The 19,162-nt window shown below is 37.2% G+C and overlaps 1 protein-coding gene and 1 pseudogene across 1 annotated transcript; both read left to right on the top strand.

The window, feature by feature from the left end:
* The first annotated feature begins 1,684 nt into the window (after positions 1-1,684).
* LOC130860953 (olfactory receptor 8D2) lies at positions 1,685-2,638 on the top strand. Its single transcript, XM_057749476.1, has one exon. It carries the CDS (start codon positions 1,685-1,687, stop codon positions 2,636-2,638), a length of 954 nt encoding a protein of 317 aa, XP_057605459.1.
* Positions 2,639-13,953: 11,315 nt separating this feature from the next.
* On the top strand, positions 13,954-14,880 carry LOC130829334 (olfactory receptor 8D1-like; annotated as a pseudogene).
* The last annotated feature ends 4,282 nt before the right edge of the window (positions 14,881-19,162 follow it).

Here is a 19,162-nt window from a genome sequence, read left to right as displayed (position 1 = left end):
AGAGTTTTATCCTGGCCACTCTGACTCTCTTTCTCTTAGAGTATTATCCAATTTTCTCAATTCAGAAACATGGTTCTTTTCTCATGTGTTGTTTTTTCTTTTCTTTTTTCGTTATGGTTTATTACAGGATACAAAATGTTATTCCTTGTACTATAGAGTAGGGCCTTGTTATTTATTTATTTTATGTATAGTAGTTTGTATCTGCTAATCCCAACTCCTAATTTATCCCTCCTCTACCCTCTTTCCCCTTTGGTAACCATAAGTTTCTTTTCTGTGTTTGTGAGTGTGTTTCTGTTTTGTAAATAAGTTCATTTCTGTCATATTTTAGATTCCACATATAAGTGATACCATATGGTATTTGTTCTCATGTGTTCTGGAAGATAATAACACCCCATGTAATTAAGCCTTTTAATCAACATATATATATCAACACATATATTCCACAGTATGTTGTGGAAGGTACAGAGAGAAAATAAATTGCAGTAAAGTTTCATCAACTTTTGTTTGTAGTCATGAAAAATGACCACATGTTGCAATTTTTCATGCAAAACAAAAGCAAATTCTGTCACTGTATGTACAGAATTTTTTCTCCATTGATTTTCTTTTTCTCATTTTTGAAAAAACATCAAGGTTTAGGTACTACATATGTTCTCTCTAATATGATTAATCAATGAACGTTAGTGCTATTAAACATGACTCAATGAAAAATTATTAAGCTTGATTCCTTAGGTAATATAGGATGCAATTGCTGAAAGCAAGGAACCCCTCCCCCTGAATCCTCTTTAGGGGAAACTAAGTCAGTGAAGGGGAAATCCCTGATTCTGATCTAAGAGCTTTGAAAGAGAAAGGTCAATGAGAGTTAGGCTTCTAATTATGGATGGCAGGGAAGAGTCAAGAAGGAAACACTGATTTGCTGATGCCTCAGGTAATACATCTGGAAGCCACTCATTACTTCTTTGCAGTTTCATGAACAAGAAAGGTTTAAAATATAGTCTAAGAGCAGCCTTTGGCACCACATTTCTGTTGACAGAAGATGAAAAGAAGAGTTTCTTGGCTTAACTAAAGTTTTCCATCCAGAGAAGAGAAGAGGGAGAAATGGTTGAAGTCTGAAGTGATTAAAGCTATTGATTGAGTTTCTTTTTGTATAAACAATCTTTTTAAAGAAGTCTGTTATGTTTCTAAATTCCCATTTTTAGAGAATATTAATTATGATAACTCATACAGGTGGGTTGAGAAATCGAAATGGGCAACTTTGATTTCATCAGAGTTAGATTAGAAGCCCTATTTCAACCAAGTCTAAAGGTTCTATTGGTATGTGCCTAGAGAAGTGGTAAACAATCTTCTTTTAATGATATTAATGAAAAACTACTTGGTTTTGAAAGCTTATGTTTTGTTTTGGTTTTTTTTCAAAATGAGATAGTTAGTGGCTTAAGCCTGGGAGTAAAATGAAAGGGCTATGACTTACAGGGGAGCATTTGAATGTTGGGTGGAACCAAGGCTCTGGGTTACACTCCTGGTATGTGTCCTTGAGCTTTTAAGAGCTCTCTGGAAACGATGAAGGCATGGGATGAATTAATGATGGAACCAATAAGACAGGACAGGTCATGCTGCTTTGAGAGTTAGAAAATAATTCTAATGCACCTATTTTGTCTTAATTCTTTCCACAGATAATGTCTTGTAAGAAATGGCTGCTTTAAATCATTCCTCAGTGACTGAGTTTATCCTTGAAGGGTTAACAAAACGCCCAGAGCTTCAACTGCCTCTCTTCCTCCTGTTCCTCGGCGTATACGTGGTCACAGTGGTGGGAAACCTAGGCATGATCCTCTTGATTGCTGTCAGTTCTCACCTTCACTCTCCAATGTACTATTTCCTCAGCCATTTGTCATTCATTGATCTCTGCTACTCCTCTGTCATTACTCCAAAGATGCTGGGGAACTTTGTGTCAGAGAAGAACATCCTCTCCTTTCTGGAATGCATGACTCAGCTTTATTTCTTCCTTATTTTTGTGATAGCCGAAGGCTACCTTCTGACCGCCATGGCGTATGACCGCTATGTTGCGATCTGTAGCCCGTTGCTTTACAATATTATCATGTCCCATAGGGTCTGTTCCATAATGATGGCTGTGGTATATTCGCTGGGTTTGTTTGGGGCCACGGTTCACACTACCCGCATGTCAATGTTGTCCTTCTGTGGGTCTCATACTGTCAGTCATTATTTTTGTGATATTCTTCCCTTGTTGACTCTGTCTTGCTCCAGCACGCACATTAATGAGATACTGTTGTTTATTATTGGAGGAGTTAATACCTTCGCACCAACGCTGGCTGTACTCATCTCTTATGCTTTCATTCTCTCTAGTATCCTCCGTATTCGCTCTACGGATGGACGGTTCAAAGCCTTTGGCACTTGTAGCTCCCATCTCACAGCTGTGGGTATCTTTTTTGGGTCTATAACATTCATGTATTTCAAGCCCCCTTCTAGCAATACTATGGAACAGGAGAAGGTGTCCTCCGTGTTCTACACCACTGTGATCCCCATGCTGAATCCCTTGATCTACAGCTTGAGGAACAAGGATGTGAAGAATGCACTGAGCAAGGTGCTTGGGGGAAAGCAGTCAACCAGGCAAAGGAGATTTCCATAGGGAGGAAGGAAAAGTGAACCATATGGAAAGTTGTCATGGGCTCTGTGTTATTTCTTTCTATAGTCCAGAGATGAAATTCATCATTATTTAAAAAATGTATATTTGTATTCAAGAATGTTTGAGACATTTTTGGAGATTATCAAACAATAAGATTTTCTGATAGTCAATATAATCTTTGGAAATTTTACACGTATTCGAGGAACAGGATTTGACAGAAGAGGAAGGGCAAATGAACAAAGTAAAAAGAATATGTTGAATATATTCATTTTGAAAGTGCTTGATAAATAAGGGGTGAGATAAGGGTTGTATTTGAACAGAGATGATGTTAATTGATTCAAAATCCTAGAGGGCAGTAACATAGGTGTGTTTACACTTCCAATTTTTTGTCCCAAAGCCATTATATTGAGATACTGAGAATATCTATATCACAACAGAGCTGTGAGGGGTGTAGAACTTACAGTAAAGAACCACTCATAGGCGGATTGTGGTGTGTGTGTGTCTGTGTGTGTGTGTGAGAGAGAGAGAGAGGGAGAGAGGGAGGGAGAGAGAAGACTAGGTTTAGAGTGAGGAGATGAGTGTGAGGGTAAGAAATGTCAAAGTTAGCCTAGACTTATCATATTCAGTAAAGCTCAATAATAACTAACCTGAGTTCTCACATTGCTTCTCTTTAGAGGCCATTACTTAGGCTATGACTATTCACTACAAAGTCTAGTAGAGTGTGGCTCCAACTTGGGGAGTTGAACTTATTTATTTTATATTAGAATAATCATTTTAAGGATGGCAATGATGTTTCTTTACTCCTGGAAGTATGAGCTCTTTCCCACCCTCTGTATGAGTCCTAGTTTTTAATCACCATGTAACTTTGCCTGTAACCACTGTTTCCCTCTGGTGCAGGAATTCAGCCTTCTTGGAGAACAGAAACACAACCTCATTGGTGGTTCCTTGCACTGAGACATCATCATTTCAGGCATCAGTGCACAACCTCCATATTATTCTACTCTTAATTATAGAGTTCTCTCTTAGAGGTATGTGTATAAGGTAGTTGGAAATCAAGCTAAATTATTTTGCAGTTTTTGTTTTTGTTCAATGACTTGAATAAGAATATTAAAAAAGTTTTAACCCGATTTGCAGATGATGTGAAGTTGTGGTAACAGTTGATTTAGTGCATGAAAAATCATGATTCACAAAGACCTCCAGAGGCTGGAATGATGAACACAGTTAACGTGGTTAAAATGTACATGGATAATATAAAAGTCATACTTCTACAAAAATGAAGAGATGGATAGACTGGTGAACTATAGAGAATTCAGAATTTTTGATGGCAACGGAATTAATACTACAGCAACTAAAAAAGTTAATGTTACCCTGTCTGTATTAGCTGCATTTTAGTATTTAGTGTAAGAAAACTTCTAAAAACATCATTTGCACTATAGAAATTAGACTACTTCCATTTAAATGTGATTTATTCAGTGGCTATCACTTTTCAGGGGCCATTGGCTCCTTTTGCATCTGAGGACTATGACCATGCTGACAAGGGACTGGAAATCATACATCCATTCATATATTCTTCCTCTTGGTTATTCCTTTAAAAATATTGCAGTACATACCTAGCATTATTCCTCATACTGGTGATAAAGGGATAAATAAAACACACGTCTTTGCCTTCATTAGATGCAGGTTTTAGTTTAAAAGAAAGAAAATAAGTAAGTAAAGAAATATGTAATATAATAACAGGTCACAAAATACTTTATTAATAAATTAGGCAAAATAAGAGAATAGAAATCAATCAGAGATATGAGGGGATGCTTAATTTAAGAGAAAATAGGGTAGAAGTTTAGTTGTAGAACTTGTGGTCATTTTTGCCACAGGGCATAATCTGGCTAAATGGAAGAAATTTGCAGAGAGGCACACTTTTCAGCAATTTCAGAAAGACTGTTTCTCAAATTTCACATTTCCATCCCATCACCATTTGCATGTGGGATGAGATCCTCCCCTGCCTCCAGCATCAATATGCTAATTTCTCAGCCTGAACACAGCTTACACCTAAGAATGTGAAATGTGTGGGAAGGAGCTGATAACAAATGTTGGCCTTGGGCCCGCATTAGTGCCCTTCGGCTACTGTAAGGAATTCCCATAGCAGAGGTTTATGTCCTCACAGTTCTAGAGGTCAGACACCCAGACATCCTGCCAGTGGATCACAATCAAGGTTGTGGGTGGAGCCTATTTCCTTCTGGAGGCCCTGGGGGAGAATCTGACCCTTGCCTCTCCCAGCTTCAGGTGGTATTCCTTAGTGTGGCTACATCATTGCAATTTCTGCCTTTCTGGTAACATTGCCTCCTCTTCTGTGTGAAATCTTTCTCGGCTTTCCGCTTAAAGCATGTATTTGATTGCATGTCGGGCCCCCGGAAAACCCAGGATACTCTCCCCTCTCAAGATCTTAACTTAGTCACATCTGCAAAGTCCTTTGTTGCCCTAAGAGGTAGCACTCACAGATTCCAGGGTTTAGGAAGTAGATATCTTTGGGGAGATATTTTTTCAGCCTACCGTAGGCCCACAGGGAAACTAGGACCTATGAGATTAATTTAAAATTGTGTACATTCTCTGGGATTCTCAGACAGTTTGTCAGAGACAATAGAATGGAAAAGAATGCCTCTGAAACTACTAGACATAAAACCACAGAATATTACTGTAACTCTTTCAGGACACACCTGGAATGTGGGATGTTCATTGAGTCCAAGTTATCATCAGGGTCTGTCAGTAAAGAAAACAATGCCTTTGTTTTATATTCTACATCCTGGAGGCTCATTAGGGGCATTCATAGGTTCTTAATATCTGTCATTTAAAACAAACTCCAGTACCTTAGTCAGCCCTAATGATCTCACTTATTTTTTTATCTTGTTTTGGTTTGGTTCCTTGGATTGATTTGAAGTAGAGTCTCTTCCACATTTTCTGACCTTCTCTATTTTAGTTGGATAGTTTCTAAGCTGGCAGGAATAGGTCCTATATGTTATGCTTAGTTCACAAAGCTACCTCCGCTGCTGCCTACATACAGCATAGTTTGGCCCAGGAAGATATCCATAAGTGTGAGAATGAAGAACAGATATGAATGGCAGGAGAAAGTGAGTCTCAGGGAGTTTCAGTGACTTCCTTAGGTCAGTTATTCTGCTCAAATGAACACTACATATGTGAAGTGCCTAGTCCTATGTTGCTACAAAATAAGCATCTGTGAATAGTATTGCTAATTGTAAAAGCAGGAAGAGTAGTTATAGTCATTACCATTTATTATTATTATTATTATTGGAGCAGGACAGGAATAGAAATGCAGACATAGAAAACGGACATGTGGACACAGTGGGGGAAGGGAAGGTTGGAAGAACTGGGAGGTTAGGATTGACATATATACACTTCTGTGTGTCAAATAGATAGCTAGTGGGAATCTGCTGTATAGCGCAGGGAGCTCAGCTCAGTGCTCTGTGATGACCTAGATGCGTGGGATGGGGGGTGGGAGGGAGACACAAGAGAGAGGGGATATATGTATACATATAGCTGATTCACTTCATTGTACAGCAGAAACTAACGCAGCATTGTAAAGCAACTATACTTCAATTAGAAAGAAAAAAATATACTACTGAGCAAATCCAACTCTGAATCAACTGTATTAACATATCATTTATGTGTAAACTTTGCTAGAGATCCTTGCATGTTTTACAAATGGACTTCATTAGAGAAGGGAGGTCAATGGTAAAATAAGCCCACAACAGGAAAGTTGAAGTGGTCCTTAAGTGCTACCAGTCTCTTTGATAGTGTCCCTAAGTCACTAGGAACACGGGCCTCAATGATCCTGGAATGGGAAGTGCCTTGGAAAGGTATAATAACCAAAAATGAATTAGGGTTGCTCAAGCCATTCAATGATATAAACTACTATCACAGGAAACAGTATAGGATCAGAGATAGAATCATCACTGAATTCTGGTGATTAAGGATTAGTTCCGGGGGAAAGAGCTCATAGAAAATTTGTCTTTGGTTCCCAGGAGTTTTCTGACATGTTAAAGGCTCTGAGACCCTAGACAGGAAGGGCAAACAAGATTTCTGTCTATATTACCAAACTCAACACTTCTCAGGGTTTGGATTTCCTACAACCCCTAGAAGACTGCCAAATTTTCAGCTTGGCAGGTAAAGTCATTCAAACAGAATATGCAAACAAGTAAGCAACTAACCAGGAAATATAACTATCATCTACTGTCAGCACCATATCATGAAATGGAAGGGTATTTTGAATCCCAACAACATTAACAATAAAGTGGACATGATAACCTCAAAGAAAAAGGAAGGTTTGTGCACCCATGTTCATAGCAGCATTATCCACAGTAGCCGAAAGTTGGAAGCAACCCAGGGTCTATTATTGAATGAACAGATAAACAAAATGTGATATTTGCATACAATGGACAATTACTTAGCCTTAAAGAAGAAAGAGAATCTGACTCTTGCTACCACATGGATGAAACTTGAAGAGGTTATGCTCAGTGAAATAAGCTGGACACAAAAGGAGAAATATAGCATGAGTTTACTTATAGGTAGTACCTCGAGCAGTCAAATTCATAGAGAACAAAAGTAGGAAGGTGGTTGCCAGGACCTGGGGAGAGGGAAGATGGGGAGTTATTGTTTGATGAGTATAGTTTCAGTTGAAGGACATGAAAAAGTTCTGGAGATGGCTGGTGATGATGATTGAGTGTGAATGTACTTAATGCCACAGAACTGTACACTTTAAAATGGTTAAAATGGTAAATATGTATATTTTATTCCAATTTTAAAAAAGAAAAATAAAGGACAGTCTTTACACTGAATAAATTTAACTTCAGGGAAATTTTATATTTCATTAGTTTGCTCCATTTTTTCCCTACTGACTGATGAAATCGTAGTCAAGAACCAGCAACTGCATTTTGGGGATCATTGATCTAATTTCTCTGCGTTTCAGAATCCTCATAGATAACATGAAAACATAAAATAAGAAACTTATTTTAGGATCTTTACTACTCTTGGGAAATACAACAATATGTGGGCCCAGGGAATAATATGATTATTTTTGCAAAGGATGATTAAATATTGAGCACTCTAGGCTCAATGGGTCTCGGGAGACCTGTGTATATAGGGGTAGGCGTTTCTAATGATGTTTCTAAGTTCAGTAAGCCTCAAATAAAAGTTGGATAACGTGACCCTCTTGCTTTCAAGATTGGGAAACTAAATATCATGCTTTATTTATAAGAGTTTGTACTATCAGATGAATTTTGATGTTTTACCTTTAGCCAACCAAGTAACTCAATCATTGACATATAAATGTGTACATCAGGCAGTAGAAGGGGATTTGCTCTTTCTTGGCGATAACAAAAACTTGTTTTCTGAGCAAAGTAAGCAAGTCCTAAGAACTTCAGTCTCTGCAGGGTCAGGTAAGTATCCAGTTTTACTTACGGCAACTGTACCCAACTTAATAGAGGGCAGTTGGTGATTAGCAGTGCTGCTAACCATGTGCACTGTTTCGGCTTTATCCAGGAGCACTTGCCCGACTATTCCTTCCACTTTGTTATGTTCACCCTTCTCCTCTCCTATTAATCTCGCCTTGTCACTTCTTCATAACTTGGGTCACAACTTCCTGCAGGAGTGTTCCCAGTCTAGGTTCACTTAGGTCTGGTGCAGAGGCATCAATGTGATTTCCATATGACCCTCAGCTTTCACTTCTCTGAAGTGCTTCTGATTGATGTATTTATTAGTTGTCCTTATTTTCTTGTTTACCAGCCCACGTAAGTCTCTACGAGATAAAAATACAAGTGTAGATACAAACCCAGGTAGCGTATTAAGTATTGAACAGAATATTAGACAAAAATTCCGACCACTCTTCTATCTTGAAAGATTGTTCTCACATCAATAGGAGATAAATTAAGAGTCTATTCAGCCTCCCCAGCCCTGCTTTTTTTCCTACTGGCCTTAGAAGCACTTGCCAAAGGCACACCATTTGGAATAAAGAGCCTTCAATGCCAAAAAGGCTCAATACTTCCAACACCTCTCAAAATTTCCAAATCTAGAGACACAAATGTTTAAAAAGCTAATAAGCACCTCAGATACTTAAAATATTTTCATCACTCATACCAAGATGAAAGATGTAGCATGAATAAGAAACACACATGTCTGTTTTTTCTTCCTGTCAAAGTAGTGTATTTCCAATTCCCCATATTGTGTTCCTTTTTATATACCAATAATATTGTAAAAATATTAAATTTTGATTAGCTTTTAACATAAAGAACCTTTAAATTCATTTTTAAAATTCATCAGAACAAATCTTTGAAGGAGGTATTATCATTCCAACTTCATAGATTAGAACATTGAGGTTCACACTAAATGACTTGCCCAAAGTTGCAAACTGCTCTGTGGTAGAGTCAATCCTTCAAATAAACTTCCTGTGACAGCAAAGCTTTTACATTGGTTTGCTGAGTAGGCTATAAGTTCCTACTCCTTTTTCAAGCTCATTTAACATTTTTGTTACCAAATTATAGGAAATACTAAGTTCACAAAGTTGAATAGATTTCTTTCTAGCCGGACTATTTAAAGCTTTTAATGCACATATGTTCACTGTAGACTTCCAAGAGAGGCATATACTTACTTGCAAATGGAAGAAGCACATCTATTTGTTTAGTTTTGTTTTGTTCTTTTTCTTCACAGAAAATCATGAGCGCCGTGTGAGAAATGCTGCTCTAAGCTATGAACACACGGGGAGCCTCAGTGTGCTCCTCTTTAAGGCTGCTTTGGAGAATGTTCTTGAATTTTGTGTGCATTTAATAACCTATTAGATAAGAGACTCTTCACATGCCGAAAATGCATTTTTTTTTCTTTTCTGTACTTCCTTCAAGTCACAGTCAGCACTGGGTGAAATTCTCAGATGAGGAAGTTGGTGCTGGATCCCTCATAGGCCTGTTTTAAGGGACTTCGGGAAGTGCCGTGTCCCCAGCTGCTCACAGTGCATGAGCACTTGCCCTGGTTGTTGCTCATCATCTAGATTTGACCTTTCCTTGAAATGTTTTGAAATCACTGCCATTCAATAATATCTCATAATGTCCACTTTTCCTTGTAGTCTCTCAGTCTCTTAGGATTTTGAGATGTGTAAGAAGGCAAGAAATGTCAATAGTAGATATTAATCTATCTTTCAAGTAAAAACAGAAGAACTTAGTGGAAAAGAATAGGAACTCTGGCACCAGTCTCCCTAGGTTCAAATTCTGACTCTATTCTTAAATTCTCTGTGCTTCAGTTTCTTCATCTGTAAAACAGGGGTAAAAATAAAACTGTATTTCAAGGGTTTTTTAACAATTAAATAAGATAATATATGTAAAGCACTTAGAAGTAATATGCAGTCAATGAAGAAGAAAAAGAATCATTATCATCTCTGGTCACCTTTTCTATAGGTGGATTACCTGCTGTAGGTATTCCAAATTCCCTAACGAAATTAAAACATGTCCTCAGAGTGTTTTAGTAGGAAGTCTACTGTATTCCCCTTGAAGAGGTGGCAGCCGAGCATTTCAGGAGAATCATTTTCTGTCCTGCCTTCTAAACAAGCACCATCCTGCTTTGCTGTTCAGTAAGGGCTAGTGGACATCAGCCTGAGCCCATTTCAAACTCCTCTCAGAAATTTCCCGGTAACCCTTTGACACCAAGCCTGGGCTCTCTCCCTACTTTTCCTATTGAAATAGTCACATTCTTTGCGTCTCAGATGACTTTGGCTTGCTCTCACTTCACCCAAGACTCTACTCCTTTCTTGACCCCAAATTGGAGAGGACAACACTTTTGAACAGAGTTTTTATGAGAATAATTGCATTTAGTGAACTTACTATGTTAGTGAACCCGGAGTCTACTATATTTCAGGGACAATGTTATCATGGTAATGGTTCTCATTGGAGTTTTAATTTTATTTTCTTATAATACCAAAAATGATATAGGTTGATGGTGGTGTTAGTTTCACCAAGCAAACTGAAAGATACATGATGATTTTGTGCATATAATCAGGCTCTAATCACGTAAATCTGCACGTAAATCCATTCCACATCTCCACATCCTTAAGCTGCCCATGGGATTTCATTTTCTTTTCAAGGTTTCTATAAATTTTCATTTATAGAAAGCTTTTTAACCAAGACTGCAAATGTAGAAGCTCTAAATTTAAAAAGCCAAATATATTCAATTATTTAAATATTTAAACATCTTTTAAAGAAAAATACCATAAATAAAATCAATATATGAATGATAGGGTTTAAAAAATATCACAGTGCAGAATACAGACAGGGAGTCCAATTTATATAATAAAGTGTATCTAAAATTAGAAAGAAAATGATGACACAATAGGCAAAAAGGCAAATTATGTGTTTCTATTGTGAAACACACAATGTACTGGCAAAAACATAATATATATTTCGAGTTGGGATCCAGAAAGAGGGCACTCATACATTACTACCAAAATTGTATATATTACAGTATTTTTTGGAAAGCATGTTTGCACCATTTATATAAAGAAAAAAATTTATAAACTGTTTGACTCATAAACATCTCTCCTGGGAAATTATTTTATAGAAACAAAACACTAAGATTTGTATGTGTGTGTAGTTGTTAAATGACATTACAGTATATTTATTAGTATCAAAAGTTTTAAAATAAATCCTAGAAAGAAGTTAATCTTTAGCAATAAAATCTGTAAATATACTGTGGTACATCTACATCATTGAATACTATGTCACTATTTAAAATAATGTATTAGATATACACGAATATGTATAAAACAGATAGCTAGTGAGAACCTGCTGTATAGCACAGGGAATTCCACTTTGCCGTACAGTAGAAACTAACACAACATTATAAAACAACTATATTCCAATTTTATAAAAAGACAGTGTTTGTCATAAAATGAATAAATAAATTAATTAATTGAGACCAAAAACAGGGAAAGGAAATATGTTGTCCTCCCCAAGTGCTGAAATGTCCTTCCTTCCATTTCAAAATTTTATCAGTAAAAGTTTTTTCCTTCAAAAAATGAAAAATAAAATAAAATAAAGAATTAGAGCTACACCTTTTCCTTAGAGTAATATTCTAAAGGTATTTTTGAATGAGAAGGGAATATACAAAAACATTTTGTGTAATAATGTTACTAGACATTCTAAGCAAATGGCAACTGTGTGTGTGTCAAATTATATGAACCCATAGAAAGTTAACAGAGGAGATGTTAATTACAGTTTCTATGAATGGAGAAACAGTAAGAAACAACAGAAAAGAAAAAAGTTTGTACCAAAATAAAAATAGCACACAAGTTATATTCATTCATTTATGTGTAGTTACATAGTTGTGTTTAATATGTAATAATTTAAAAACCTGACATCTGAAAAAGCAGAAAACACATTAATTTAATTAGACTTTGGCTGGATTCAAAGGTGGTAAAGAATGAAGTTGTGCAAAAAAAAATATGATTGGTAATTTTCCCCACTCCCTCCAATAACCCCATCATCTTTGAACAATGGCCATGAAAATAGTACACTTCTCCAACAAATATAGATGGAATGTTTATTATGATTTAGACATTAGGGGCACCCAGATAAGTAGATACAGTCCCTGCCCTTGAAGAGCTTAAAGCCTAGTGCGGGGAGTTTGAGAAGAAAACAGGTAGCTGTCACATATATGGTGCGCATTAAAATGAATGTAAAAATAGAATGCTATAGGGACAGAGGGATGCCAGGGATTTCATAAATGAGGTGCTGATTAAGTTGACCTAAGAAGAAAGTTTGGGAATAGTGCAGATGAAGTACAGAGAGACGCAGAGTAAACAGAATTTAAATGATATAAAAGTATGAAATCTTTCCAGTGTGTTTATGACATACAAACTGTCTTATGTGGATGAAGTGCAGCACGCTTGGGTGGATGTCTGGTGTGGGGAAATAGAAGCTTCACAGTTAAGCTGGGGACTCATTATTATAGGTCTTCAATGTTGGGTAAAGGCCTTTGGTTTTTCATGAAGGCAGTGAGGAACTATCAAATGTTCCTAAATACACATCCATATAAAATGGCTCTCTATAAGATCCATTTCAAGTGCAAGAGGGTAGACTAACCAGATTTCACCAATTCTGGGAAAAATACAGCGTACTCTGTTATATCTTCAGATCCAGACACCAAATTATCAATGACACTGCTCTTCAGAAAGTTCAAGGTTTACTCCAGTAGCAACATTCATCTCAAACATCCTCAGAAGGACCTCTTCCTTCCACAGTAAGTGCTGTTCAGTGGGGTTTGGGTCTCATAAATAAGGGATAGTAGTTCACTGCTAGGGTTCAGCCAGCTAGCATTTCTGGGAATGGTTGAGGTATGAGGAAACTCTCACTGAAAACATTAAAGCTAGTGGGCCCCTGGGTTACAAGGCATCGTCCTTCATCAGTGATTCCAGTAAGAATCTCTTCTGCCTTCCCATCCTTGCCTAGTTTAATGGAGAGGTAGAAGGTGTTATATGAATAATTCTGCAGTGCTGTTACTTTTCATGTTAGAGGTATTTTGTTTGTGGAATGAGGATTAGATGTCTTATACCCAACCCCAAGCCCACCACCATTCCAATTAGAAATAAGAGGTCGTTGTCAGTACTCCAGGTGTCATTATCTTCTTTTGTGCAGATGCTGATGGAGATGCCTACTGCCCTTAGCGTGTGAGAAAACTGGGGAAATTGAAAGTGTAATTGATTAGAATCATCATAGGTCTTTTCTTCTATTTAACTATAGGAATTTCATCATAATAGGGGCTTTGGCTGCCAAATTCAGGTGATAAAGGTTTCTAAGTCAGACAGGGAGCACATTTTTGTGTTCTGAATTCAGGGATCAGCTTAGAGGAGACCCAGGGTGCTCTAAGGCAGGAGTCCCCAACCCCTGGGCTGCAGACCAGTATGGGTTTGCAGCCTGTTAGGAACTGGGCCACACAGCAGTAGTTGAGCAGCAGGAGAGCAAGCAAAGAATGCAGCTCTCCATCACTCCCCATTGCTGGCATTGCTGCCTGAACCTTGGCTTCATTAACGCCTGAACCATTTCCCCACCCAGTCTGCAAAGAAACTGTCTTCCATGAAACTGGTCGCTGGTGCCAAAAATGTTGAGGACTGCTGCTCTCAGGAGATCGGACCAGAGAGAATGAGAGCTATGATTCAGTCTCTCCGTTCCTGTCCATCTTACATATGCAGGTCTGATTTTGTTGGAAAGAGACTGAAGATCCACTTTAAGGTAACTCTTACCTTCCATTTCCACAGACATTTCCAAAGAAGAATGGTTGCAGTCAATCATTCTACAGTATCCACATTTGTCTTAGAGGGTTTAACAAAGCAGCCAGAAGTCCAGCTGCCTCTCTTCCTCCTGTTCTTGGGAATCTATATGGTGACAATGGTGGTGAGCTTGGGCTTGCTTCTCCTGACTGCAGTGAGTCCTTTGCTTCACATTCCTAGGTACTACTTCCTCAGCAGCTTGTCCTTCACTGATCTTTGCTATTCCTCTGTCATTACCCCCAAAATGCTGGTGAACTTCCAGGGGAAACAGAATACGATTCTTTATTCTGAGTGCATGACGCAGCTCTTTTTCTTCGTGGTCTTTGTGGTGGCTGAGGGTTACCTCCTGACTGGGATGGCACATGATCACTACATTGCCATCTGTAACCCACTGCTCTACAATGTGATCATGTCCCTTAGGGTCTGCTCACTGCTCCTGCTGGTTGCCTTCATCCTGGGCTTTCTCTCTGCCTTGGCCCATGCAAGTGCCACAGTGCAACTGTCCTTCTGCAAGTCCCACATCATCAGCCATTACTTCTGCAATGTTCTTCCTCTCCTCAATCTGTCCTGTTCCAGTGCACACCTCAATGAGCTTCTGCTTTTTATCATTGTGGGATTTAACACCTTGGTACCCTCCCTAGCTATCTTCATTTCCTATGCCTTCATCTCCTACAGCATCCTTCGCGTTCGATCCGTGGCCAGCTGCTCCAAAGCTTTTGGCACTTGCAGTTCTCATCTCCTGGCTGTGGGGATCTTCTTCGGGTCTATCACATTCATGTAATTCAAGCCCCCTTCCAGTAACTCCTTGGAACAGGAGAAGGTGTCCTCAGTGTTTTACACCACAGTGATCCCCATGCTGAACCCTTTAATATACAGTCTGAGAAACAAGCATGTGAAGAAAGCAGTGCGGAAGGTTTTGGTGAGGGAATGATTCTTGCTTTTGGAGTTCATGGGAAAATCGAATGGTTCAAATGAAAATATATTCTTTTTTGTTCATTTTTCCTTGTTATCCTGTTGAGTTTGTTTAACCAGGTCCTGGCTTTTAGCATGGCCTTGCCCACTGGTCCCTTAGATATATCTTTTCTACGCTGTATATTTCTTTTGTATGTTTTCTCAGGGTCTAGTTAATAATGCCTGTACCTTCTCAGGTATTCCCATTCCTTAAGATCTTTCAGTCTTCAAGGGAAACATGCTATTTACTCTTTTCAGTGGCTTTAATATTTCAATGAATAGTTTCCTGGATCCAGGTTCCTGGCATTCAAATTACCAATTTCAATACATAGATTTGTAATCTGAGCTCTCTCTCTCTCTCGCTCTTATTCCAGTTTAAGTAATGTATTTTACTCTATTTTGTTTTCTTTTTTCTACTGCTTCTGTTATGATTATAAACTGAAGCAAACTTTGATTCCATAATCAGATTTGATTCCTAGAAACAGAGTGTTGCAATTCCAGGTCTTTAATCTACCTTCTTAGTTTTTAGGTTTGCTATGTTTTAATTGAGCTGTGTCTCTTTCTCAATAAACTAAGACATAGTACTATTTTTTAGGGTAAGCCCTCTTCTCATGTTTATTGGTTCATTAATGAAATCTACCACCCATTTAAAGGGAAGCTCCATATTAGAAGGTGGAAACCTAAAGCCTTGATCAGAGCTTATGCATTAAACAAATCAAGAGACAAGTGGAGCCCACTGGGTGGGAGCTACTTCGTGAACCTGTGCGCAAGCCACAGTAATCCAGTTAGGCTCTTCACAGTTCCATGCCTGGGTCCCAAAGGCATGTTAAAGCAACATAGAAGAGTGGCTCAATGTATAGCAGCCCAACCACTCTGCTCTACTAGTCTTGGAAATAGTACTTCTTGAAGACAGACCTGAAAATAGAGTGAAAACATCAAATGATTGTTCTATCCCCTACGTTCCAAAAAATAATTTATATTGAAATGTTCTCTTTTTTTTAAATAATCAAATCATTCCCTGCTTGGGAAAAGCTTCCTCTATATCATCAGGTTTAAGCTGCAGCAATATATGCTTGTACAATCACTGAGGTTGGCTCACTTTACACAACCTACATTTGCTAGGACCATAGACACATGGCTGTGTGGAGGCTTACTTACTTCACATGTTTCAAGGGCTTAGCCTCTGCTGATGCATTTGCCTTTGCTTAAGAGCCAGCACTAGCAGTGCAGCCCCTGGAGAAATAAATGTGCACCCACATAAGATGATTCACTCAACATTGAACAAATCTGCAGTATGATGCACCTGTGAAGGTTCAAATCCCACACTGTCAGAAGTTTAGATTCATAGCCACCTGCAGGGATCTCTTAGCTGAAAGTCATACATAAAACATAAACTATAAAAACATCCCCCCAAAAAACTGTCATTCTTGCCACTGAGGCCAAATTCCAATCTCCCCATCAAAACCCCAAAACTTTTAGATGCATTTTTGTTCTTAAATCTACTTTCCTTGTTTACTTCTTTATAACCCTGGTCCAATGCACAAGGTACAGTGATTTGAGAAAGTCAAATACAGAATCCTTGTTCTGCACCAACAGAGAAAACAAATAAACAGTCTGTCAAGTGAAGACCAAGATATCTTTTTTACATCTTTATTGTTGGAAATGGGAAAAGAAAAGCAGATGGGTAAATGTAAAATCCTGAGGAGAAGAAGAAGGGGAAGGAGACTAAGAAGGAGAAGAGGGAGGGGGAAAGGGAGGGGGGACTAAAGGGGAAGGGAGGGGAGTAAGGGAGAGGGAGGAGTAGGATAGGGGAGAGACACAATGTCCTGAAAAAACAAAAAGATATCCATTAAAGAACCTGAATGCTTCTGTACCAACAGAAGAGAGCATGGATAAACTAAGGTTACTGGAAACTATCTCAAAGACAAAACTTGCCCACAAAATATATTTGAAGATCAACCACAGGCAAAACTCATCTATGGTTAAAAAAAAATAAGCAGTAGTGATTTGGAGGTGGGGGTGTTGACTAACAATGGGCAAGAAGGAACATTCTCAGTGATGGAAACGTTTTATACCTTGCTAGGCATGTAGGCTATACAGTGTGTTCATTTTTCAAAATGACCTATCTGCATACTTGATATTTGTTCATTTCACTGTATGTAAATAATACCTCAAAAATAAACACAGGAATGTAAATTATTTAATTCCAAAAATGAAAAAAATTAATAAAGTAAGCAGAAAAGAGCACCAAGGAAAATATACAAAGAAGAAATGAATAGACAGTAGAAAAGCAGACATAATTAAAAAATCAAAATCCTATTTCTTAGAAAAATTAAAATATACAAATATGGTTATATTAATAAACATAAAAGAGAATACATGAATATGCAAAGTAAGAAATGAGAAACACAAATCACTGAAACAGAAGAAATTTAGGAAAATCATGAGATCATTTTTTAAGATCTTCATGAAATAAACTTTAAACAATTAAAAGGGATAGTTTTTTAGAAAAATACAGTTTATCACAATTATATAGATGGGAAGTCTTAGATCAATTTTCATTTAGGATTAAAGTTATCAAAAAAACTACTCCACAGAAAAACACCAGGTCCAGATGGTTTCAAGGGGCATTTCTACAAAAACCTTGAAAGAGAAAATAGTCCTAATACTTAAAAAAACAACAACAACAAAAAAATAAAAAAATAGTCCAGAGAATGGAAATAAGGAAAAATTTCCAAATTCCTATCATGGAGACATTATAACATTATACCTAAAATTGGGAAGAACGAAAAGAGTATTATAAATTAATAATATTTAAGAATGTTAAAGCAAGGATACTAAATACAATATTAGTAAACAGCATCTAGCAGCAGTATAAAATAATGTTACCTAACCAAATAGATTTTACTACAGAAATGAAAGGTTTTTTAAATAATGGAGTCTTATAATAACTAATGTCTATAAATAAATGTAAGAAGAGAAAAAATTATGCAAGTCTCTATAAGTACTACAAAAGACATCAATAAAATTAAAATCTTATCATAAACACTCTATGAAATAGAAACAGACACTTCCTTAACACAATAAAATAAAAATGTTCTGATTCTGTAGCTAGCATCCTATTTAACGGAAAATATTAGAGATCTTTCTACTAAGATTCAGAACAAGGGCAATTTGGCACTACCCCATCACAATTTATTTTTATATTAAAATGATTAGTTAGTGAAATTAAATATGAGAAATCAACTAGCAGTATAAGAAGTGGGATAAATTCATCTTTATTTGCAGACGATATGATAACATACCTGGAAAAACCTATGCAATCAAAGATAAAACTAACAATAAAAAATTCAGTAAGGTAATAGGAAGTAAATAACATTTAAAAATGAATATAAAATTGCTAACAAATTACAGGGTATAATATAGAAAAGTTCATGTGTAAAAAACACACATGAATGAATTTAACAAAAAATGTGCAAAACCTACTTGAGACAAACGTTCCAATCCTCCTGAAATATAAAAAGTAGACTTGAACAAATGAAAAGATATTTATTGTTCTTGGATAGAATGATTCAACATTTACAGATGTCAGTCTAATTTACCAATTTAATGCAACCCCAATAAAAATACCACAAAGAGTTTTTATGGTTCTAGGCAATTTTTTCAAAATTACTGAAGTCTAAGTGTACACCAATTTATTGAACTATAATTAAAATATACTGCACTACACATATGTAAAATGTACAATTTGATTAGTTTTGACACATCTATCCATATATGAAATGATCACTACTCTCAAGAAGAAAAATATTCATTCACTCTCAAACGTGTTCTTTTGACCGCTGTTCTCAGGCAACAACTGGCTTGCATTTTGTTACTGTAGATTGTTGGCATTTGTATTGTAAGTACTACAATGAACCAGACAAGTGAAAACCCTGCTTTCACGGAGCTGACATTTTAGAAGGATGAAACAAACAATCAAACAAATTAACAAGAAATGTATGGTAGCTGAAAAGAAATCAGGATGATATGACTCTTTGAGGCTGCTTAGACTGACTGTTCAGGAAAGGCTTTTCTGAAGAAGTGATATTTAAAGTGGGATCTCAGTATCAAGATTCTAGGCATGTGAGGATCACAACGGCATAGATTATTCTAAGCAGTGGGAAGAGAACCAAAGATGGAAAGCTTTTCTGTCTGAGGGGAGGAGCATAGACTTTGTGGCTAGAGCATTGTGATCAATGGAGAGTGTTATCCACTGAGAA

The sequence above is a fragment of the Hippopotamus amphibius genome, chromosome 9, assembly GCF_030028045.1.
Source record: "Hippopotamus amphibius kiboko isolate mHipAmp2 chromosome 9, mHipAmp2.hap2, whole genome shotgun sequence".
NCBI lineage: Eukaryota > Metazoa > Chordata > Mammalia > Artiodactyla > Hippopotamidae > Hippopotamus > Hippopotamus amphibius.
Note: the sequence above shows the minus strand (reverse complement) of the source record. Positions and strands in the feature narration are given on the sequence as shown.